This window comes from Spermophilus citellus (assembly GCF_964194105.1).
Source record: "Spermophilus citellus genome assembly, chromosome: 6".
NCBI lineage: Eukaryota > Metazoa > Chordata > Mammalia > Rodentia > Sciuridae > Spermophilus > Spermophilus citellus.
Genome location: NC_138187.1, coordinates 104,094,618 through 104,120,306, shown reverse-complemented (window position 1 = coordinate 104,120,306; position 25,689 = coordinate 104,094,618). Strand labels below are relative to the sequence as shown.

At 34.4% G+C, this 25,689-nt stretch overlaps 1 protein-coding gene across 1 annotated transcript in view; it reads right to left on the bottom strand.

Moving 5' to 3' along the window:
- FMN2 (formin 2) overlaps positions 1 to 25,689 on the bottom strand; it is a 372,575-nt gene that overhangs the window by 180,507 nt on the left and 166,379 nt on the right. The window contains exon 8 of the mRNA XM_081299099.1: positions 8,466 to 8,527. Coding sequence (XP_081155225.1) covers positions 8,466 to 8,527 — 62 coding nt within the window. The remainder of the gene's footprint in view (positions 1 to 8,465; positions 8,528 to 25,689) is intronic.

Genomic DNA, 25,689 nt, shown 5'->3' with positions numbered 1-25,689 from the left:
TTAACCCATAACAAGGGAGAGTAGGAAGGAAAAGTATAGAAGTTCACTGGATTAGACAAAGGGGAATAAAGGGAAGAGAGCAGGCATGGGAATAAGAAAGACATTAGAATGAATTGAAAATAACTTTTCTATGACCATATATAACATGACCTGTGTTACTCCGCATCACATTTAACCACTAGAATGGGATCGAATTTGTAACAGGTTGCACTCCAGGCATGTATAATATGTCAAAATACACCATACTCTTCTGTATATCTATTTAAAAAAAAAAAAAAAGACAGACTTGCAGTTTGAATTTTTAAAAAAGACCCAACTGTATCTTTTCTGCAAGAAACACAAACTTCATAAGTAAAGACATCCACAGGCTAAAAGTGAACAGAAGGAAAACAATATTTCATACAAACATACTATGAAAGTGAACACAAATAGCTATTCTCATATTCTTCAAAGCTGACTTCAAGTCAAAATTAAGTCAAAAGAAATAAAGAAGGTCATATACTGGAATAGTGAACAATCAAACAATGATATAAAATGATTTTATGTATTAATACTCCAAACACAGGTGTACCCAATTTTATAAAACTAACAAAACAACATGAAGAAACAGATAGGTACCAATGCAATCAATAACACTGAATGACTTCAATATACCACCCTTACAACAGCATCCAGACCCCCCCACCAATAAAAATCATCAACATTATTATAGAGTTAAATAATGCTTTTAATAAAATGGATTTGTCTGACATCTACAGAATATTCATCCAACCACAGCTGAATAAACTTTCTTTTCAGCTGATTATAAAACTTGCTCTAAAATAGGTTATACATTAGATCACAAAGCAAGTATTAGCAACTAAAAAATATGTGGGATAATTCCTTGCATCTTATCAGATCATAATGGAATGAAATTATAAGTCAACAGCAGGTACAACTACCAAAACAAAACAAATACTGAGAATTGAAAAAATATGCTTTTGGGGTGATGAATGGGTGATTGAAGAAATCAGGGAAAAAAATTTTTAAAAATTCATAGAATCAAGCAAGAATAAGAACACATCATACCTGAATCTGGGGAATACTGCAAAGGCAGTTCTAAGAGGAATATTTACAGCTATGAGTGTAAACATAAAAAATCAGAAAGCTCTCAAAGAAACAAACTAATCACTGTAGTATGCTGATTTTAAGTCCTTTGGATATAAACAAGGAGTGGGATAACTGGGTGAAACTGGTTTCATTCCAAGTTTTCTGAGGAATCTTCATACTGCTTTTCATAGTGGTTTCACCAATTTGCAGTCCCATCAGCAATGAATGAGTGTACCTTTTCCCCCACATCCTTGCCAACACTTAATGTTGCTTGTATTCTTGATAATTGCCATTCTGACTAGAGTGAGATGAAATCTTAGAGTAGTTTTGATTTGCGTTTTTCTGATTGCTAGAGATGCTGGATGCCCTTCAACAGAAGGATGAATTAAAAAAAAAAAAAGGGGCTGGGGATGTGGCTCAAGTGGTAGCGCGCTTGCCTGGCATGCGTGTGGCCCGGGTTCGATCCTCAGCACCACATACAAAACAAAGATGTTGTGTCTGCCGAAAACTAAAAATAAATAAATATATATATAAAAAAAAAATAAAATAAAAAAAAAAGGTGTTACATATACATATTACTCAGCCTTAAAGAAGAATGAATTTATGGCATTTGCAGGTAATGGACGGAGCTGGAGAATATCATGCTAAGTGAAATAAACCAAATATCTAAAACCAAAGGCCAGATGTTTTCTCTGATAAGTGGATGCTGATCCATAATGGGGGAAGAAGGGAGATGAAGGGACTTAGGATTGTGCAGAGGGGAGTGTGGGTAGGGGTAGGGGTTTGGAGATAGGAAGAACAGTGGGATGACATGGACATTATTACCCTATATACATGTATGATTACACTACCGGTATGACTCTGTGCCATGTTCAGGCAGAGGAAGGAAAATTTGTGCTCCATTTATGTACAATGTGTCAAAATATATTCTACTGACACAAACAGCTAATTAGAGCAAATTAAAAAAAATAAACAAACTAATCATGCATTTCAAGGTCTTACAAAATTGAGAACAAACCAATTCCCAAGCCAGTAGAAAGAAAGAAATAACAAAGATCAGAGCTGGTGTTAATAAAGAATAAAAGAACAATGCAAGGATTGATGATACAAATAGTGTTTTGAAAAGATCAACAAAGCAGACAGATTGTTACCCAAACTAGATGAAAGCAAAAGATGACCCAAATGAATTATATTAGAGATAAAAAGGTAACACAATACAGTAAACAACACTGAAGTCCAAAGGTATTATTATAGTCCAAAGGGACTATTCTGAAAACGTATATTCCAATAAATTGGAAAATCTAGAACAAATGGAATTTTTAGACCCATACAACCTACCAAAACTGAACCAAGAAGATATAGAAAAATTAAACAGAAAAATAACAAGCAATGAGATTGAAGCTATAAGAAAAAGCCTCCCAATAAACCCAACAAAGAAAAGCCCAGGGCCAGATGGATTCATGACTGAAATTTATAAGATCCTTAAAGAAGAACTAGCACCAAAGCTCCTCAAATTATTACACCAAATAGAAAAGGAAGGAATGCTCTGAACTCCTTCTGTCAGTGTGATGCTGATAATAAAGCATAGAAGTATACATCAAGGCTAGAAAATTAGAGTAATATCCTTGATGAACACACATTTAAAGATCATTAATAAAATACTTGAAAACCAAACTCAACAATACATTAAAAAGATCACACATTACAATCAGGTTACTTTTATTCCAGAATAAAAGAGTGGTCCAACATACAAAAATCAATAAATGTAATACACCCTACTAAAAAATATCAATAACAAAAATCACATGATCATTTCAATACATGCAAAAAAGCATTTAATGAAATTCAAAATTGCTTTAAGATAAAAACCCTAAAGAAAGTAGGAATAGAAAAAACTTATTTCAACACAACAAAGGTCTTTTGTGACAAAGCCAAAGCTAACCTCTTTCTAAGGTTAGCTGAAGAGGGCAAAACTGAAAGAATTTCCTCTAAGATCAAGAATCAGTCCTCCTGTTCATTATAGCATTTAAAAAATTTAGCCAGATCAATTAGGCAAGAGAAAGAAATAAAAGGGATACAAACAGGAAAGCAAAAAAATTGAATTTTCTCTGTTTACCACTGATATGCTCCAATATTTTAAAGACCTTCTTAAAGGTTCCACCAAACAACTTCTAGATCTGATAAACACAGTTAACAAAAGAGCAGGATATAAAATCAATAGCTTTCCCATACACCAATTATCAACCTGCTGCTAAAGGAACCAGGAAAACAATTCCATTCATGAGCGCTTAAAATGTATCTAGGAATTAACCTAACCAAGGAGGTGAAAGACCTCTACAGAGAAAATTACAGAATGCCAGAAAAAGAAATAGAAAAAGATACTAAAAGATGAAAAGACCTCACATGTTCATGGATTGGCAGAATTAATATTATTAAAATGGCTATATCACCAAAAGCAATTTATAGATTCAATGTATTCTCCATCTACACGCCAATGATATTATTCTAAAGAGCTAGAAAAATAAAACAAAACTAAAATTCATATGAAAAAACAAAAGACACAGATTAGACAAAACAATCTTGAGCCAAAAAAAAAAGAAGAAGAACAATAATGCTGGAAATATCATAATAATACCTGATTCCAAATTATAGTATAAAGCCATAATAAAAAAATAGCATTGTACTAGTATATAAACAGACTGTAAATAAATGGAATAGAATAGGTAGAAGCCAATCCTACACAGTCACAGTCATCTGATTCTTGACAAAGGTGCCAAAAATATACACTGGCGAAAATAATGTACCATTTATCCAATGATACTGGGAAAAATGGATATTCACAATGTAGAAAAATAAAACTAGATGCCTCTTTCATCCTGTACAAAAGTCAATTCAAAATGAATCAAAGACCAAGATATAGCACCAGAAACTTTGCAAAAGCTCAAATAAAACATGGGAAACACTTGAACATGTAAGCACAGGACAACTTCTGGACTAGTACTCCTACAGCTCAGTAAATAATGGCAAGAATTGATAAACAGAACAGCAAAATTTAGAAAGCTTCCACATAGAAAAGGAAATGTAGAGGAGTAGTAGTAGTGTGTAGAGATGGACTACACAATAGGAGAAAATCTCTGGCAGCTTCTTTTCTGATGGAGAATTCAAATCCAGAATGTATAAAGAACAAAAATAATCAACACCAAGCCCACAAATAACCCATTCAATACATGTGCAAATAAACTAAATGGAAATTTCTCAAAAGAAGAATTTAAAATGCCCAACAATTATATGAAAAAATGCCCAATATCTTTAACCACCAAGAAAATGCAAATCAAAAACTACATGGAGATTCCATTTCACTCTAGTCAGAATGGCAATCATCAAGAATACAAATGATGATAAAGTGCTGGCAAGGATGCAGGGAAAAAGGAACCTTTATTCACCATTGGTGGGAATGTAAATTGGTGCAGTCAGTATGGAAATCAGTATGGAAGTTCCTCAAAAGATGAGAAATGGAAATACCATGTTATTGAGCTATACCTTTCTTAGTATTTATACCTGGTATGAAATACCTGGTATTTATACTCACAGTGCTAAGAAAAAATAAAAACCTCTGCCAACCAAGCTAGAACTATTAATAACAATTGTAGTTAATATAAATTTTCAACAGATACATATTATGAAGTGATATAAATTCTAACATCAAAAACATAAAATGTGGAAAGAGGAATATTTATTAGCTAAAATATAGACAGAACTTTATAGAAAGAGAAAAAAATCCAACTAAAACAATGGGCAAGGGATCTTCTTCCCCAAAAAGGAGAAACAAAAGGCCATCAAATTTATCCCAAACACCACTCATCATTAGAGAAATGCAAACTTAAACCACAAGGTGGATCACTTCACAGTTGTCAGAACAGCTATGATTTTAAAAACCAAAATAAAAAATCTGTTAGTGGGGACATAGAAAAAAGGGAACTCCTATACACTGTTGGTGGGTATATAAATTATTACAACCAATATGGAAAACTTGCATGGATGTTCCTTGATAAAACTAAAAACAGAGCTGATGGTGTCAGTGGTGGAGTGTTTGCCTAGCAGGTACCCAGGCTGTAGCTTCAATCCCCAAAACAACAAAACACAAACACCAACAAAAAACTAGAAATAGAATTACCATATGGTCCAGATATCCTACTTTTGTTTATATACCCAAAAGATTTGAAATCATCATGTTGAGGAGATATTGGTACCCATGTTCACTGCAGCAGTATTCACAAAAAGGAAAAAAAAAAAATCAGCCTAAGTTCTCCCAATGAAACAAAAAAGAAAATGTGGTACATATACACAGTGAATACTACTCAGTCTTCAAAGAATTTTTTTCATTTAAAACAAAACGGATGAAACTGAACAACGTTATCCTAAGTAAGTGAAATAAGACAGGCACAAGAAGAAAAATGCTGCTGCTATTATTTGTATGTGGAATCTGAGAACTCAAAGAAGTAGAAAGTAGAATGGTAATTGCCAGTACAGCATTGTGGGGATAATGTGAAGATGATGATCAGAAAATGCAAAGACTCATTTAAACAGGAGTAATAAGATCCTTTTAGATATATTATACACTGTGAAAAATATAGTAAAAAATACTGTACATTTAAACATTGCTAAGAAGTGGCTCATGCTTGTAATCCCAGCAGCTCAGGAGGCTGAGGCAGGAGGATCACTATTTCAAAGCCAGCCTCAGGAACTTAGCAAGCCCTAAGCAACTTAATGAGACACTTCTTCTAAATAAAATATAAAAAAGGGCTGGGGATGTGGCTCAGTGGTTAAGCACTCCTGGGTTCAATCCCCAGTACCAACACACACACACACACACACACACACACACACACACACACACACACACATATGAGAAAGCATGCGAGTGAGCAAGCTAAGAGACTACATTTCTAATGTTCTTACCACAAAAAAGTATTTGAGATGATGGTTATATTAATTAGCTTGATATAATTATTCTATATTTTATTCACAAATCAACATTATTTTTTACTTCATAAATATATATAATTATAAATTGCCTCTTACAATAAAACTTAAAAAAAATTTGCACTGAAAAGGTTTTCTTGAAGAACTTAGATGCATTCTAAGTAGCTACAGAGCTTGTCGTGAGTCAGAAATTTATATTTTGTGAAATTAAATTACTTTAAAAAGTTAAAAACTACTAAATAAAATATTCTAAATCAGAATAAAATAAACATATTTATAAATATACTTGTCCTCAATGTTCTATAATGATTTTCAGTATATATTTATACACATGGATATGCCAGGTTTAAATAAGACATTTATTCACATATATATAATGTATATGCAGGATAGATAGATGCACACAACATTCAACATCTTAGCTCATTATGATCTGCATTAGAAATTACTTTCTTATAGTATTTCTTCACTTTTTCCATATGGCCCACAAAATAGAAACTCTGTACCTCCAAATGGTTGTTTTAAATACTCATTTCACTGGAACACTAATATACTGAATACATGATTGTTTTCTTTTTTTTTTTTTTCAGTTTTTAGAGCTGATAACTATCTGATAGTTATCTCAGTCCTTTTCCATGACTGGGTCTCACTGAACACATATGCTCACAGTGCTTTATAGGTAACTACTCTGTGCTTGATTGATGACTATACAATGCACCATGAGAAATATTCTCTTCCAAAGATCTCAATTTCACAAGGAAGACCCTACATACATATGTTTTAAAGGGAACAAATTCAGGAATGGACAAGGAGGTTGAATATACATTCCTCAATGTAGTGGTCAGAGAAAACCACCTATATCCTGTCCATCATGTGTATCTCCAAGAGCCAGGAATTCTTTTAACTTGAGACAGAAAAGTCAAGAATGCAAAAGAGCATAAAGCCTTAAATATCAAGAAGATTATAGGCAATAGCAGAAAAAAAATTGAAAAATGAATCATAGACAATTCAAGACAAAATAGGATCACACTGAGACATTTTCCTAAATATTATAAAAAAGACTGAAATGGACATTGCTTTCTTATTCCATAGAGCAATATAGTTAATGCCATATCTTTGCTAAAACCATTTTATACTATATGATTACAGAGACTGTACTTCTAAAAAAGTCACTGATTATCATGCTGTGGGTTATTTACCTCTAATACCTTATTTCCTTGCCACTTTTTAAGGAAAAGAGCTATACACAAGAAAAGCTAAAATGTGCTGCCACTTGGTGAAGTAAATTGTGGGTACATATTAGCTGTGTGACCTTGTGAAGTCATTTAACCTGTGTCTTTTTCTAATGTGTATGGATAATTAGATATAATTAGAGCACCTGCCTATAGATCATTAGGGAGATGCAAATCAAAACCACAATGAGATAATGCTTAGGATGATGAAAATGTGAAAATAAAGGCAACTCTTGTACACTATTGGTGGGAATATAAGCGGGTACAGTCATTAGGAAAACAACATGGAGGTTCTTGAACAAACAAAAACAGAACTTATATTTTGTCCAGCAATTTCACTTCTTTGTATGTATCTAAAGGAAATGAACTAGTATGTAGAATAAATAGCTACACCCCTGTATTAACTGCAACATTATTCACATTAGCCAAAATACGAGAACAAGCTAAGTGACATTGATAAATGGATAAGGAAATTATTGTACATATATGTAACATAATTTTATTAAGCCATTAAAGAAATCTTGCCATTTGCAAAAACACAGAAGAAACTCATGAATATTATGCTAAGTGAAATAAGCCAGACATGAAAGACAATCTATAAAACTGGAACGCATAGAAGTAGCAGTATAACAATAGTTGCACAGGGGTGGAGAAGTCAGCAAAAAAGGGTAATATTTTTTGGCTAAAAAGGTATAAACTTTCAGTTATAAAGTGACTAAGTTCTGGGGACCTATTGTACAGTAAAAGATGTGCTAATATGATTCTGGTAACCATTATATAATGCATATGTATATTTAAATCACCATACTCTACATGAACTTTGTCAATTAAATATTTTTAAATTTTAACATTGTGTGTGTAAAGGGCACAGAATTATTGTTAACCTAAATTAGCTCCTGTATAAGCATTGACTATTATTTCAGAAGAGGAAATGAGTGATCTCATAAGTAACATGTTTTGAATCACAATCTTTAAAACCATAAGATCACACATTTTCATAATATGCTCCTAGAAAGTACTGTAACAAACTGCCACTTACATAAACTCACTGCTCCCAGATCAAATTTCCTTAAAGGACACTTAACACAACCAGCCCACATGTGCAGACATGTATTATATATGCTTCATATACTCACACATAAAATTCCTTCTATTACTCACATTCTCATAGAGAGCTTGAAGAGTCTCCAGATCAACCACTGAGTTGTCCAAGTTCACAACAGCTGTGGGGGAAAAAAAAGACAAAGGAAAAGAATATAAATTGCCATAAGCCTGCTGTGAAAAGATGTTTGGCCAGCTCAGGCAATAAAGTTCACTGAAGCAGTCAGAGGGCTTATTTCAATGCTTCCACTTATCCCACTCCAGAGACCATGTTTCAAGAATTTCAATGGTCCAGATGTCAAATGTTAAGGCTTTCACTTGTTCCTCAAATACTAAAATGAATATGGCCCAGTCAAAGATCAGAGAGAAGCTGTCTTTCATTGTCCATCTGAATAAATTTGAAAAATCTCTGCTTAGTACCAGAAATGGATAAATCATTCCTAAAACTGCTATGTCCTAGTTTTGTACCAATAAATATTTATACTTGCCAATTTACCTAAAACCTTGCACAATGGGTAAATCTAATCACTAAACTGACAGACATGGTATAGAAAAAATAGATGTATTTCCTGTTATAATTCCTTGAATTGTTATAATCAAAGGACAATGAGGGATGAGGTTGTGGCGCAGTGGTAGAGTGCTGGCCTAGCATATGTGAAGCACTGAGTCCGATTCTCAGCACCACATATAAATAAATACAATAAAGATCTATTGACAACTAAAAACTATTTTTTTAAAAAAGGACAATGATATTGGTATTGAAATTAGTGCAGATTCATCATTAAAAATCTTTTCTTAAAATACAGCAAACCATGATTCCATCAAAACCGAAGAAAGATCAGTGAAGGAGGGGAATTGTGGGGGAGGGAGGAGGGACAGAATAAGGGAACATCAGTGGAGTGAATCTGACCTAACATATGTGAATATACCTCCATGAATAATAATAATAAAAAACTATAAGTAAACAGCAAATAGATCAAGTAGAGTACAATGAAGGAAATAGGGAGGGAGGAGGAAGAGGAAAGAGGAAATGCTGGGGACTCATGTAGAGAAAATTTTATTCCATTCTTTTATAATAATGCCCAAATGAATCCTAATGTTATGTTTAACTAAAAAGGACTAATAAAAATAAATAATTTTAAAAGCATCAAAGAATAAATAAAAACTACCCATGATTATACAAGGAAGAAGCAGAATAGACAATCAGGAAACCAAGAATATATTCTTTAAATGCATTTCTTGGCCCGGAAGTATTGTGGTGTATTTGGGGGGTACATGTGGCCTATTACTTGGTTTAAGCATAGATTAACCAAAATCATTCTGCATTTCCCACATACACATTAGCTAGAAAGACATTACATTTGCCCAGATGGATTTCTGCCAAGTAGCCAGGGAACCTCTTGAAGGATTAAAGATTTCCAAGAGAAAAATTATAATGTGGATAATCACAAATTGGATATATTTATTTTGATAACTGAGGCATTTTACCATGTTTCTTCTCTCAAAGCTTAAAGTACACACGAGACATTTCCCAGTTGACTCTGGCAAAATTCCAAGAAAGAATTAAGAAATAAAAGTGGGAAATGGAAGAACAGAATGGATGAGAAATCTAACCAAGGTAATTTAGCATTTCTGGGAACAGAGCCCAGATTCACCAACAATTATACCAAGTAGAATATGATACTTCCACCCTAATAATAAGCCACTATCTCAATATAAAAAGTAGGCCTCCAATATAAATATAAGAATTTACAATTCTCATACGAATCTTCTTATTCCTTAGACCTTGTCAGGCATAGCACAAACTGTTTAATGTTTCAATGTAGCAAATATGTAGTCCAACTAAATGTGACTATACTTGAAAAATTAAAGAGATTAACTAGTAATTTTTGTTGGGGAAATATATAACAAAATGCAAAACAAAACAAAACAAAGCTAATAAAGACAGCAAACTCATGTATGGAATTATCTTCTCTAGATTTATGCAGGGTCTACAGCTAAAAAAAATGCTAAGTGAAACAAAATTTCTGGCTTGAGAATCCATTATCTAGGTAATAGTCCAGTAATTTTCTGTATTCCTTTAGTGACATAGTGAGAGATTGGTTGGAAAATTATGAAGGAAATGTCAATGGTCAATTTAGTTTAAGATTTCATCCTTAGAACATGGAAAAACTACACAACAATATATCATTCATATTTAAACAAAACTCATAAAAGATGTTTGTCATTGGACTATCCATCATTTTTAAAAACATACTATTATCACTACAAGTTTTCTGCATATTAAACTTGTAAAAATGCTGAGATTTCATATCTTTTTCTCTCATGAAATGTTATGTACCTACAAAAAAAATTTTAAATGTCATATGTTCCTAAACGACTTTTCAAAAAATCCTAACCCATGAAACTTCATTTTTTATTTATGCACAGAAAATCTCACTGGAGATTTTTCCACACAATTACTATTTCTCCACACAATTTTCTCTTAGTTTGCTTCATATTTGAGAGATGCTAACTCAATTCCAATAGGCATCAGCAGTGTTAAGGATACAATATAGTCATCCTTATATAGCTGAAAAGAAAGGAAAATTAGCTTCCCAGAGATGAATGGACACAGAAATGAGAGTTCTAGGAAGGAAACAGATAAAAATATGTAATTTGAGAAAGATTAAGGTTATTGAAGTGCCAGACTTCCCCAATTTAAAAAGCATCTGTGAACATTTCAGAATACATAGATTAAAATTAATGTTACTAGATTGTAATGTCTTCTACTACTCCCCACCTTAAACCAGTGATTAGGTAGGTGGTGCATTTTCAATTGAGAATTAAGAATACATTTATCATCTCAAAGTTCTTTGTAGGTCAGCTTTAAAATGAAGGAAATTAGATAATGCATTCACCAAAGTTTTCAGCAAATGTCAAGTGTTTCCTATACATCAAGGATTATACTAGTTTACTAGAAATGTTAACAGTTAATTGCAAAATAATAAGTTGAGATTAGAGCTATGGGGTGGGAATGTGCTTAATTTTCAAGTCCTGAAAGTCTGCAGACAGCTGAGAAAACTCCAATCAGATTTCTAGTTACAATCACACTAATGGAAAAAAAAAATACACACACACACACACACACACACACACACACATATACACATATATATGGTTGGAGGTGCAGGTTTTGCTCACCTCTCACATGAGAGGCCCTGGGTTAAATCCCCAGCAAACCTACCACCACCACACACAAAATAAACAAATACACACACACACACACACACACACACACACACACACACACAAATATAAAAGGTGGTAAAAGATTCAAATAATTCTCATTTGCAGGTCCAAAATTTCAGCCTGGTTTAGGGAGTTAAACATTTGAGTATTGCAATTATATCAAGATATTAATGGCTCAAAAAGGAATACTATTTCTATGAGGTATAGTTCACTGATGTAAAAAGAATGTAGAACATGGAATTGAACTAAACTGTGTTTAAATTTAAATTTTATTTGCTGCTACATTACTTCAAATAAGTTATTTAATAATTTTTAGATTGTGTATTGGGGGGTGAATAACAGAAAACATTAGCAAAGTTTTGATCTTGGGTATTCATGGCAACCAAAGGCAATAACAATAATTAAAAGTCTGGTGTGTGGTTGGCTAATTTCTTTTTTCATGTGAAATGTTTTTCACCCAACTTCAACTCTTAGGAGATCCTCTGGACTCTAATAAGCCTTATTACCAAATTCAAAGTTGAACAATTTTCTGTTTATTTCTAGTTGTGTTTCAGTTCCCTCATGGATCAAAGAGAAAAAAAAAATCCAACTGTTTCTAGTGAGGGATGCACTTTTACCTGAATGATGAAATATTAGAACCAAATGTACAACCTGACATATGGCTGTTAGGTGTTGTTCACTGTACACTACCACATAATTATCAAGCCTTTAAACTATTAAGTGAAGACTAGACTTTAGAACATAAATAAGCCTGGAATTCAGGATATTCAGTGATATTTAATTCAGATTATTTTATCCTCTAATATTCAACAAAGTGCTACTGTGATTATAGTTCAGATTAGAAGCCACATCTATTTCACATCTATTTCCTTCTCATTAAAACATTTCAGGAACACCCATCATTGTCTCGGTGTCACGTCATTGCCACTTCTTCTCAGCCTACAAACAAGTCCATAATTTGCTTTTAATTATTTTTCAAATATATATGCATAAATGTATATTATATATTTATATATATTCAGATTTAACCAGGAAGCAGGAAGCATCTGTTCTGTTTTTATGTAGAAGGATGCAAAGAAAACAGGAGGCATTAAAAGGTAACATTGGCCCTTTATGCACATTAAGAGTATTCATTTCTCAAATGTGCTAACTAACTAAAATTAGTAGAGGTGTTAACGTCTTCTTTAAGCAGCTTATAAATTACCATGTGTTAATAATCACTCCAGACTAAGATGGATAGAAATTTTATTTTTAGCCTAAAATTTTATAAAATACTGATGACGTGATAAATGTTGAGAAATAGAACACTACTCTTTCAGGTTCTCATACAACAGGCTGTGTTTCTTTAATCAAGACACTAAGCTTCTCTGAGACTTTCTTAGGTGAGATATAACTTTTGTTTATAGTATATGTTTATCGTATGGAGAAAATAGATAGTTATTGAGAGAAGCATAATTCAAAAAGCCTTAGCATCATTTGTATAATTAAGTTTAAAATGTGTATTATTTTTTAATACACTGGTTAGAAACTAGAGTCAGAACCGGAAATGTGCTAGATTAAAATTAGGTTCAGGATTAAACATTTGCTTTTAAAAATCAAAAGTGAAGTGCAAAAATAGCTCTTCCCTTCATGAACTCCACAGGCATGAGTTCAGTAAGACCCAAAGCCATTATTATTAAACAATAGTGGTATAAAAGGAAGAGTGAAAAAGTTCATTTTGGAACTTGAATAGTTAACCTAAAATATAAAATATGCCTCAAAATAAAATGTCCAATAGAAAAAAATCCCTTTTTTCTTAATGTTAAGATATTATAGAATATAAAATGAATTAAGGAAAGAGCAATTAAATCAACCAAGGACTATAGATCAAGGTAGGAAACAATATTACACTAGACACATGACATTATACACAAGCAGATGATAATCTGTTGTTCATTCCCTGCCATTTGGTCTTGCAATCACCATGTCCTCTTCCCTAGCTGCCTTCTTCAGCACCAGAAACATGGGACAGGTGTCTCATTCAAACCTACTAAGATGATATATCACAACCAGATCAGAAAGCAAAGCAATATATCTGCCTGAATGTCTGCATGACATTCCTGTCTCTGTGCTTACAAACAACTGCACAGAAAGAAAAGAATCATATTTTAAGAACTTGCCTTAAAAGAAATTGTTTTCAAACAAAACACAAATTATTAGACAACTTTGCAAAACATACATATTTCAGTATCCAGCTGAAGTAGCTCGATTTAATTTTCAACATGATGTGATACACATTCTTGTTGAATGCAACATCTTAAACCATTGAACCTGCTAGTGCCTGACTTTCTCCAACTTTTATGGGTTCTTTTTGTTTGTTTGTTTTTACTCAGGGATCTACTGGATGGGATAGGACTGGAACAGTTTCCAAGATGCATAGATGGTCCCTTCCTTCCACCAGCCCTGAATGCTACCCCAGTCACTGCAGTCCCCTACCTTAATCCTTCCTATGTGATTTGCTAAAGTGGATAAAAAGACCCTACTGCCAACTAGAAAATCTCACGGTATTTATTGTCAGATTTATTATTTATTCATTTTTGCAAAATAAGCTACACTAAACCTTAGAAATACATTTATCATCTCAAAGTTCTTTGTAGGTCAGCTTAGCTGAGGGTCTCTGCCTTAAGGTTTCCCATTAAAAAAAAAAAAAAAAAAAAAAAAAAAAAAAAAAAAAAAAAACTGCAGTCACATATGTGTTGGCCAGAGCCATATTCTCATCTGAAGTCTCTGTAGGAGGACCTCTAAGCTCACTCTTTGGGGACTGAGTTCTGCAGGCTGAGAGCCTCAGCATCTTATCCCTCCCTACTGGTTGGAAAACCATGTGGCCCAGATGGTTTTCTCCACAGGACTGCTCAAGACAAGGCAGTTTTTAGAGTGAGAGAGAAAGGGAACACAAGACAGACCCTCATCTTTATGTAAACTAATCTTGGTGGTTATAACCTGTCACCTCTGTTATATTACATTATATTATATTCATTTTAAGTCACAAAGTCCAGTTAACACACAGGGAAGGAATTACGCACAGGCACAAATAACAAGAGGTGGGGATATTTGGGGACCAAGAGGTTAACCACCACACCATGTTGTTGACCTGTGGCTCTTTGTCCCTTAGACTTCAAGTTCCAACTTGTGATTCTCTCTTTCTCTCCAACCTGTAATGATTTTATTTAATATAAATGTCTTTACTTTCCTTCTAGGCCCTATTTTGACAGAGGACACAAAAAAATATCAGGACTCAGTGGATAGAAATGTACTAGTCAGGAAAGTGGGCTTCTCATATAGGCCTAGCCAATCAAATCATCCAAAATTACTAATTGCCATAGAGATGAAATGAGATACAATAGATGTGTAGATGCACATAAGATAATGTGGACAGACCCTTCTATTACAATTGCATGATTGTATATAGAAGAACCTGATATAGAAGAGCCTTGGAAAAAGATTTTCCTTGGTTATGGAAAGCTTGAAATAGACTGAGGTAAGTAACTCCTGAAAATTAACTTTAACCTTAATATTACTGGACAAACTGAGCATTCCTGGACACCAATCAGATTATCCCTTCATAAACAAATAACTTCACTCTGGCAGTCATCGGAGTTCAAAAACACAGAGCACAAAGATAATAATGCCATGTCACACCATCATCTGATGGACAGAACTAGAAGGCACTAAGATACTGGGGCCTGAAGTCAATTGGCTCCAGGACTTATTTTCTGCATAACATACAACTTCTGAATTTTCTCCTCTGCTAAACAGACTTAATAAGATCATGTACTCTACAGGGTTCTGGCAGGAGATTGAGTAATACAAATAAAGCCAGACACATGTCTGTACTTCCAGAATTCAAGAAGCTGAGGTGGAAGGATCATTTGAGCCTGGGAGTGTGAAGCACATCTCAAAGAAAATGAAAACAAAGCCAACAAATTAAAAAAAAAAAAAAAAAAAAAAACAAGTAAAATGTCCAGAAACAGTGCCACACACAAAGCAAATGCTCAGGAGATGTTTACTATTATATTATTATTATGGTCCCTCTCATATTTCTATACAGAAAATGTTCTAATATTATCCTAACATGAATCTTGATTAAGAGGTTTTAGACGAACCAGGATGGAAATAATCTCTGCAAAAAGAACGACAATTTTTCTTGTACTGATAGTAACATGGGAGACTAAACAAGAACCCACAGCAAAACCATCAATACTGATTTTGGCTATGGCATGTGGGAAGAGAAGTGGCATTAGCAGAAGCTAAACACACAGATAATAATGTGTCATGTCATACATATGGACAGGACTAAAAGGCAGTGAGACATAGTGGGGTCTGAAGTCAACTGTCTCCCAAGACTTATTCTCTGCATAACCTAGAGCCTACATTTACAGTCCATGCCCTCTTCTCACTGAAAAATAAAGAATATGATGATAAAGAATATGATGGCGTAGAGAAACCACCTTTCCCCCATTTTGGAATCTGGAAGTCAAAAGGAAAGTTAACATGAAGTTAACTTGCAAATTGCTGAGATTTGCAAATTGCAAAGTTAACTTGCAAATTGCTGAGAAGCAAAGATTTTTGTTTGAACAGAAACCCATTTTAAGTAGTAGGGATCAGAAACATCCTCTCATTTGACATGGTCCAGGTTTATTATCTTACCCTAGCCACTGGGAGCCAAAGTTGTCTGAGAGACCTCCTCAAGGAACTCTAAACAGCTTTAGACCTTTTAGACTATAAAATCAGGGAAAAGGAGGACATATGTGAAGTTAAATTCTATTTCACTGTATGTTTCAGTGCATTAGAAACTTTCACCTTTATGATGGTGGAGGGGGTAGCGGCTATTTGATTAATCTGAAAATTATTATTTTTTTCATAAATGTCCTATTAAAAAACACTTTGGGGAGCTGGAGATTATATGCTCCCCATCTATAAGAGCTCACAATATAGTGATGTGGATACATCAACAAATGATTACAGTATAATATAAGTTGAAGGCAGAGCTTATGCAAGCAGGATGTGAAAAAATGAAGTTCTGAAGTGGAAAAGATCCTGAAAATGACAGTTTGGAAGGGAAGGAATAATAGTTTAAATCTTAATAGCATCACCTAACATCCAGAGGGCTTCATTTGATTTGAACTGAGATATACACATATTGGTAGGAAACATCTCTGGTTAAAATAACAGAGTTAAGGGCTGGGGATGTGGCTCAAGCGGTAGCACGCTCACCTGGCATGGGTGCGGCCCGGGTTCGATCCTCAGCACCACATACCAACAAAGATGTTGTGTCTGCCGAGAACTAAAAAATAAATATTAAAAAAAAAATTCTCTCTCTCTCTCTCTCTCTCTCTCTCTCTCTCTCTCTCTCTCTCTCTCTCTCTCTCCCCCCTCTCACTCTCTCTTTAAAAAAAAAAAATAACACAGTTAATACATGCATCTAATTTTATTCTCTCCTACAGAGAGAAAAAAAAAGCCATAAAACTATGACTTTTAAAAAAGATAAATTTATAAGAACTGGAAGAAAGAAAAAGGAAAACAAAAGCCAAAAAAAAAAAAAAAAAGAAACCTAACTCTACCTGATTTAGTAAACCTTAAGATGGTATATCTGGGAGCTGAGGTTGTGGCTCAGTGGTAGAGTGCTCATCTAGCACGGGTGAGGCACTGGGTTTTATACTCAGCACCACATAAAAATAAAATAAATAAAAATAAAGGCATTCTGTCCACCTACAACTTAAAAAAAATGATCTATCCATACCTGACACTGGAAAAGCTGAGAAACAATACAAAAGGCAAAGCACTGATGGTAGCTACCTGCCCAGCTAAGGCTAAGGGAAGGAGAACTAGAGGTAAGGAGCACTGGATGAAAATTACCAGTCAGTTACATCTCCATTCTGAAAACATCTCCCACCTATCAGGTTGATTTTCTTGAGAAATTAAACAAAGTCTTGGGACAAAGCCATGGTTGTAGAACAGGGAGCCATGGTTGTAGAACAGGGTACCATTCTAAAAACACAGAGACCATATGTTGTCCTGCATGTTGAATACAGAAGTCCCCACTTTCACCAGCCCCTTGACCCCTGAGGGGTTAAGAATACAGTATGACTGACATTTAATTCCCAGGCCAGAAACTGGATGTCTCCAGGGAATTTCACTAGCCCAAGAGGAAAGACCACAAGATAAAGACACTGGTGGTTACCCAAGACACAATGCACCCAGATAATGCCAAAGAGCTCTACACAAGCACTCATGGCTTCTCATCAATTTATAAACTATTAAGCAAGAACAGACAAATGAAGGTCAGATCTACGTGATTCCTCTGCCAGGATGTTAGAAACAACTACCACCACCACCACCACCACCACCACCACCCACACACACACACACACATACACACATACACAAGCTGCAAAAGAGCATAAAATTCCTCCCCCTCCTACAAAGTATCTTTAGTCCTTGCTGTCTTTCTACATTTCTCCCTGTCAATTACTTTTTTTCTTCCTTTTGATTGTTTATTTATTTTTGATTGGTGCTTTTTACTTATACACAAAGGTGGAATTCCCTGTGATATATTTATATATGCACATAGCATGATTTTGTTAAGCTCATTCCATATTTCCTCCCCTTTCCCTGTCCCTTATCCTTCCCTCATGATCTCTTTCTACTCCACTGATCTTCCCTATGCCATTATGATATTTGATTCCCTACCCTGCCCCCCGCCTTTTTTCACTTATTTTGCTCTAGCTTCCTCATATTAGAGAAAACATTCAACCCCTGATTTTCTGAGTCTGGTAGATTTCACCTAGCATAATATTCTCAATTTCCACCCACTTACTAGCAAATCCCATAATTTCATTCTTCTTGATGGCTCAGTAAAACTCCATTGTGTATATATATCACATTCTTAAAATCTATTCATCTGCTGATGGGCACCTGACTACAACCACAACGATGTTTACAAGCAGCCTAATACACAAGAGCCAAATTACTTCTTAATTCTATCCCAAAGTTTTCCTCCTGATTACTGAGTCAGCAATGATTAAGATATTGTGAAATCTAAATGCACATTTCTCTGAAGGATTGGACAAAATTAGAAATTCCTTCTTCTTGATATTATGGCTTAATTTGTCCTCCCAGATACTGCTATCTTCCTCCTGCTAAATAATGTTCCCTACTCCTCAGTCTCCTTTGCTGGCTTCTTCTCTCTCCAACTTCTTATAGTGTCCTAAGGCTCCATCCTGGCGCTTCTTCTCAACTCACAACATAACCCAGTGTGTTGATGGTCTCACCTAGTTAAATGCTAGGTATGAAATTATCCCACACTTTGTTAAATATCTTTTCCTTAACTGCTGACTTGCAAAACCAACGGTTTTCTTAAAATTCCCACTGGATGTCTAACAGTTACACCTACTCTGCCCACCTCCTCCTGGCTCCCACGATGGAGTCTCCAACTGTTTAGATAAGGCATCCTTAACTCCTTTCATTCTCTTATATTCCACACCCAACACGTAATGAATCCCATTGACTCCATGTTCCAAACATCTCTAGAATATGACTTCACTTCAACATGCCACCACTACGCCCCTGTTCCCAGATTTTCCTATTGCCAGGATTATTGCAACAACTCCCTTATTGGACTAAAGTGTTCTTTCAACATAAAACATAGAATAGAAAAACTCATTAGAAGTTTTGAAAAAAAAAATGTGAGAGAATTTTCCCAAAAGTAGATCAAGAAGGAAAACATTAAGAAAATTAGAACGATTCGGGAAGATCAACAATCAAATAATAGGAGCCTTAGAACACAAAACAAAACAAAACAAAATATAAAAATTGACTAACTCTTAAGAATAGATTGCAGTGAGTTGAGAAAGAAAAACTACAGTCACATACTTCCTCTGGCCTATTTCTGCCAAATATACAGCACTTGATTCACACTCTAGCCCAGCCAGATGCCCTGTCTTTGATCATCTCTCTGCATCCTTTCACTCTCAAAAATAAAAACTAATCTTAAAAACGTTCAGGGTCTCTGAAGTTAGAAGACAGACCACAATAGAAATATTTTTTTTCTGCCTATCTTCTAATCTTTATCTAGTAATAGAAATACTTCTCTCTTTTAAAAAAACTAGCTAAGTTTGTGCTTATTTCTGGGTTTTACAAAACCAAACAATATAATATTGAGGAAAACTCACATAGGTAAACAAAGAAGTGCAAGAGCAATGATAAAAACTGAATATATCTAAATTCTGATGGAATTAATCAGATATAAGAGATGAATTCCAATATCTTTGAGTTTGTTAGAAAGTATAATGATGATCACAGGGTCTGGATGAGGAGAAAAGTCATTCATTCATGTTTGTTTATAACTCAATTCTCCACCTCTCTTTCTGGATTTAGGAGTTTGACTAAGATTATTGTAGGGAATGATATGAGCATCTAGTTAAAGTATACTGATAAAGATATTCTAAATAGGAATCAATTCCTGGTAATTAACCCACTTGGCAAAATACAAAAAGTGTTAAATGTATTTGATCAGTTAAAAATTATTTTCATCTGTAAGTTAAAGAATGAGAAAGTGATTTAAGTGAAGTTGAGATAAGTCAACTTTAAGTCAGGGGTGAAAAAGTTTTTCTTTCCCTCATGTGGAAAACATGAGGGAAAATGCTATAGCTCTATTTGTCACGTTTGAATTCTAGGTAAAATAAAGGAAGAAAAGACAAAGTGACAAAAAATAATGGGCACTAATTATTAGAATTCTCTCCAGATTTCTACTTATGTGTCATAAGCCAGGATAGTTTCTCATAGTCACCTGGAATGAAAGGAACACCGAAATGTAAAATTGTTAATGTGGGCAATCTGCTATCTCTAACAAAATAGCAATTTCATGTTCCAGCCCAAGTAATCTTGAAAACACTCCCTAACTACAATCACTCATGACACATGTACGTCTCAATTCTACCATTTAAAATAAATAAGTCATCTCATATCCTTAACATATTCTTTTTTCTTTGTATAGATGTGTTCTGTCACTCCAAAGAGACTTCAAAGAACCGGACAGAAGTGATCTTGCCTTAGAGATGATTAGATCATCCTAGAGTGCCTTGCATACTTTAGTCAATAAAGGGAAAACATGAAAATTAAGTCATTACTGAGCCTTCAGGCAAAAGCCAAAATAACCTTAAGGAAGAAACAAACAGTAGGAACCAAATTTTATCTTCTTGGTCCCATAAATTCACAAAGGCAGGAACATCTGAGAAAGCAAAAGCCAAACACTGGCATGAGCAAAAATACCTGCTGTGGCTGGGTGTGGTGATCATACCTGTAATCCCAGGGGCTAGGAAGGCTAGACAGGAGGATCGTGAGTTCAAAGCCAACCTCAGCAAAGCAAGGTGCTAAGCAACTCAGTGAGATCCTGCCTCTAAATAAAATACAAAATAGAGCTGGAGGTGTGGCTCAGTGGTCGAATGCCCCTGAGTTCAATCCCTGGTAATCCCTCTCTCAATACCTACTGCAAACAGTGTTATTTGCATAAATATCTAATAACAGAAAGAGGAATTGTAAAGTAAAAAGAAAAAGATAGGTGTTATTAGAGGAAGAAGCCTCATTTGCCTCAGGGAAGAAAATAATAGTGAACACATGCAACAACTTATGAAAGCTAGCATTTCTTAGAGGAAGACACTTGCTACCATATTCATCTGAACATTTTACACTGGATAATATGATGAACATAAACACTATATTTGCATTCTTTATGCATTTTACCACCAAGAATGCTTGAGCATTTGGAAGCATGGGGTCTTTAAGCACACTCACAAACATGCCCACACTGGGAATTTTGCCAAAAGGCATATTGCGAGGTATTCTTAATCTACATGTGAAACACATAAGCTCTTGAAAAATATTTCAAGTAATTTCAGATTATCCAAAGACCATCTAAATTAAATGGCAAACATACCATACATTCTTCTATCTTATGAGTTATATGTGTGTGTGTGTGTGTGTGTGTGTGTATATATATATATACACACACACACACACACACAGAAAGAGAACATATATTTCTTTTTTTTTTTCCTCCAGTATTTGGGATTGAATATAGGACCTCACATGCTAGGCAAGTGCTAGGCAAGTGCTCTAGCTAAATACCCAGTCCTATCATTTATATTTCTAAGACTTCTAAATTCTATTAGTGTCCTTCCACTTTAAGTCCCCAATCTATACACTAACATGTTTATTGATAACTTTCAATCTATCAAAATAATTCAAAAGTTATGGTTTTCTCCAAAATTACTTAAGACTTAAACTTGAGCTTTGGAATTCAGACAAATCTGAATTGAAAACATGAATCTCTGGCTAACTCACTGTTCATCACCTGAAGAGACTTGGAAAGCCCTCTGAGTCTTAGTTTGTTCATAGGGGAAATGGGTATATTGACGATAATATTACTGTCTCCCTCAAATATTAATTATAGAGATTAAAAGTGATTCTTTTTGGGCTGGGGATGTGGCCCAAGCGGTAGTGTGCTCGCCTGGCATGCGTGCGGCCCGGGTTCAATCCTCAGTACCACATACAAAAACAAAGATGTTGTGTCTGCCAATAACTAAAAAATAAATATTAAAAAATTCTCTCTCTCTCTTTAAAAAAAAAAGTAATTCCTCTATCATGTGCAATATGGTGTTTGTCATAGAAGAAACTCAAAAATGAAAGGCCCTTAATTCTCTCATACATTTGGTCTCATAAAACTTAATATATATTACATAATAAGAATGTACATTTTGTATTATTGTTTGAACCTTAAAAATTAAAGAAAGGCAGAACATTGAAATCATACATCTATATCAAAGTGGGCTAATTTTCAGCTGTGGTATAAGCTTAACCACAGCACATGAAGATTTGCTTAAAGAACAATGAGAAAATGGGTTTTTTCAAGTCATCAGGCAATCTAGGAATTTCTCTAACATAAGAAATGCACAAATGTCAATAATACCTGATAGGTATCCCCTCAAAATATGACAGTGATAAAATGACATGTGTCCAGTCCTTGTTAAATAGAAATAAAAATTTTGTTAATAAAATAATATGATGGGTTTTGTTTTGCTTTTGGATGCTTTGGATTAAACCAAGACCTTGCATATCCTAGGCAAGGGTTCTACCTCTGAGCTACATTTCCAGCCCCAAACAGTATGAAGTTAAAAGAGAACCATTTCACTATGGAAAAACATAAATTCACTTCAGAAAGCTGCTTTTAAATATCAGTAACCAAGGCAATAATCACAAAATACTTATATTCATCTGCAAATAAAACAATATCTTTTTGAAAACATCATGCATTCATTCATTGAACAAACAGCCACAAAGTGAATCACAGCCAGATATCCTTCTCAATCCTGGGGATACACTGGTAATCTGACATGCATAGTTCCTTCCCTTGTTAGAGTTTACACTTCTTGGCGAACAATTAAAATACAGTATGTCCTTACAAGGAAGAAAACTGCATTCTTTTAGTATTCTATAATTTAGAAAGTTATATACATTTATATTATATTATCTTTTTCAGGAAGTTTAATATGGTGGGGTTTGTTGTAAGGTACAGACAATGAAAGGCCAGGATTCTGAAAATTTTGAGCTTAGGCTACATAAAGGAAGATTTTCCTGTAGGAAAAAACTAGAATCTGATACACAGTCCAGCACTGGCGCATCTCAAGCATACTTGCTTATACAAGATTAATGACATAAGTTACTGATTAAGTCAGCAGGTTTCATACACCTATTGACCTAGTTTATAAGAGCTGTACAAGTTAAATTGTTAGAGAACAAACTGCATTTTGTTTGAGTCAGTATGTCGCCTTCTTGTCTAGGCAGGGGAGAAAGTGGATACCAAGACTGTAATGCTTTTGGAATAAAATCTTTAAATGCAAACATGATTGCCATTGTAGACTGTTTAATCTAGAGATATTGTATTTCATTTCTGGTTTTGGAGAGGTTTGTTGATTTGACCATACTGGGTACAACTCAGTGCTTATCTCAACTGTTTAGATAAGATTTACTTGACTTTGGCAGGTGACAAAATCTAGGGTGTGGAATAAAGGAGGTAGAAAAAAAGTCTGGCATACTCCCAGATAGTGTTTATTTTAAGCATAGTGTATAGATGAGCAAATAATTTCAAACAACGCACTGTACTTCATGTAAAACATTCACTGTCTGTTGAATGTTTTCTGTAAACCAGCACTGCAAAATGTCCTTTATTGGGCATAACGAACTTCACCTTCTTGCTTAGGTAAACATTTACACTCTTGTAAAAGAGAGCTTAGTAAGTTCCTCTGGAAATAGGACCTCTGAGATCCCTTTTGCCACTGTTTTCTAACACATGTTCCAAAAGAGAAACAGTATTAAATTTCATGTTGAATGTATGCATATATGTTGCTCCGTAAGTACAGGAGCTATCAGAATTCTAAAATTTCTTATGCCAAAATATCTTTCATACTGATAACAATCATATTTTTTCAATCTAATTCTATATAATCATGTCTCACTTTGAAAGAAAACTCCAAAAGAATGATGTTAATCAAAGTTTTAAAGAAATTTTTTTAAAACCCTTTTTAATAAAAATCACCTAAATATTTGCTAAAAAAATAAGGTTCTTCACTCTACTTGAGCATTTATATATTTTCAGACATGTTGAAGTAAGAGAAAAAAAAACTAGTTTGGTCACTGAAAGTTTTAAAAAATCATCAAAAAATAAAGAAACGTTAGTTGTGAATTTATGTGACTGAGAAGACTAAAACTTAGTACCAATATTAGACATGTTATGGTAATGCCTTTCACAGCTAACCTTAACTAATTTGTGCTTCATGACTACTTTTCTAAAACACTTAAACTATGAAAAACATAACACCCATATAATATTTACCATAATCCCCTTGAGAAAAATATCACATTTACTTAGATAAACATGATTAGTAGGTGCAAAAATATGGTATACTAGTTTATGTGTATATTGTGTTGCATTTGGCTAATGAAGGTTTCCTTTTATTCTCTTGGTGTATGGATTGGTGTGTAAGAATTAATATTTTGTTGTCTAGAGGAATGAAGAATCTCAGATATTAGGATTTCTTTTAATGAATAAAATCTTGCTTCTGGGTAAAGAAAGTTTTTAAATATATCATGGAGTTATCACTGTTCTAATTCCTCTGTGTTTCTGAGCTTTAATTAAAATTCCATAGGTGACTGGTAAAATGGAAAGACGACTGTTGGAGGAATTTTCCTTCTACCTACTGTCCTGTCCTCACACTTTTCAATCTTCAGGTTTCAGTAAACCCACTGCCTAGTCTCCTTGAGAAAGTAGACTATCAATTTTGCTTGTGTTCCAGTGGATGCAATGTTGAAGCCTGTTCAAGGCCAGCCTTCCACTTGGCCTTGCTATTTTTTGAAATGTTTGCAGTGTTTAGAATAGTTCCAAAAATGCACTGTTTGCACTTTTAAAGCAAATTATTCATTTCTAATTGTAATTACTCATTGGTCTCCTGAACCCTAATTCCTATTGCAATACACATATGTTCATGTTTATTAAGTGTCCATTCTTTAAGTTTTAAGTTACAAATTTGTAAACAGGTGCTTGTCCTCACTTTCACTGCTGCAGAGCAGTCTGATCCAGTAGTGGAGGGTCAGCAGTCCTCATCTTGGTGGTGATCTTTGGAGCCTTGTACTCCCATCAACTGTTGTATGTAGTGCAAGACCTAACTGTCTCACACACCTTTTCTGACCACCCTGGTCCTAGTCACTAAGATCTTGCACCTGAATTGCTATGATACCTCTCTTCTCTGGTCCTCCTATCTCCTTCCCTCAACTCTTATTTTCTACATGGCAGCAGAGCAAAGACAAAAACATAAATTGGGCTCATTATTCCTCTGCTGAAACCTTCTCCTAGTATTTCATCTTTCTTGGCATAAAAGTCAAAGTCTTCAAAAAGTTTAACAAGGCCCTACATGATTTACCCCCTCGTTATATATCCAAAACACATCTCCAACTTCCCTTT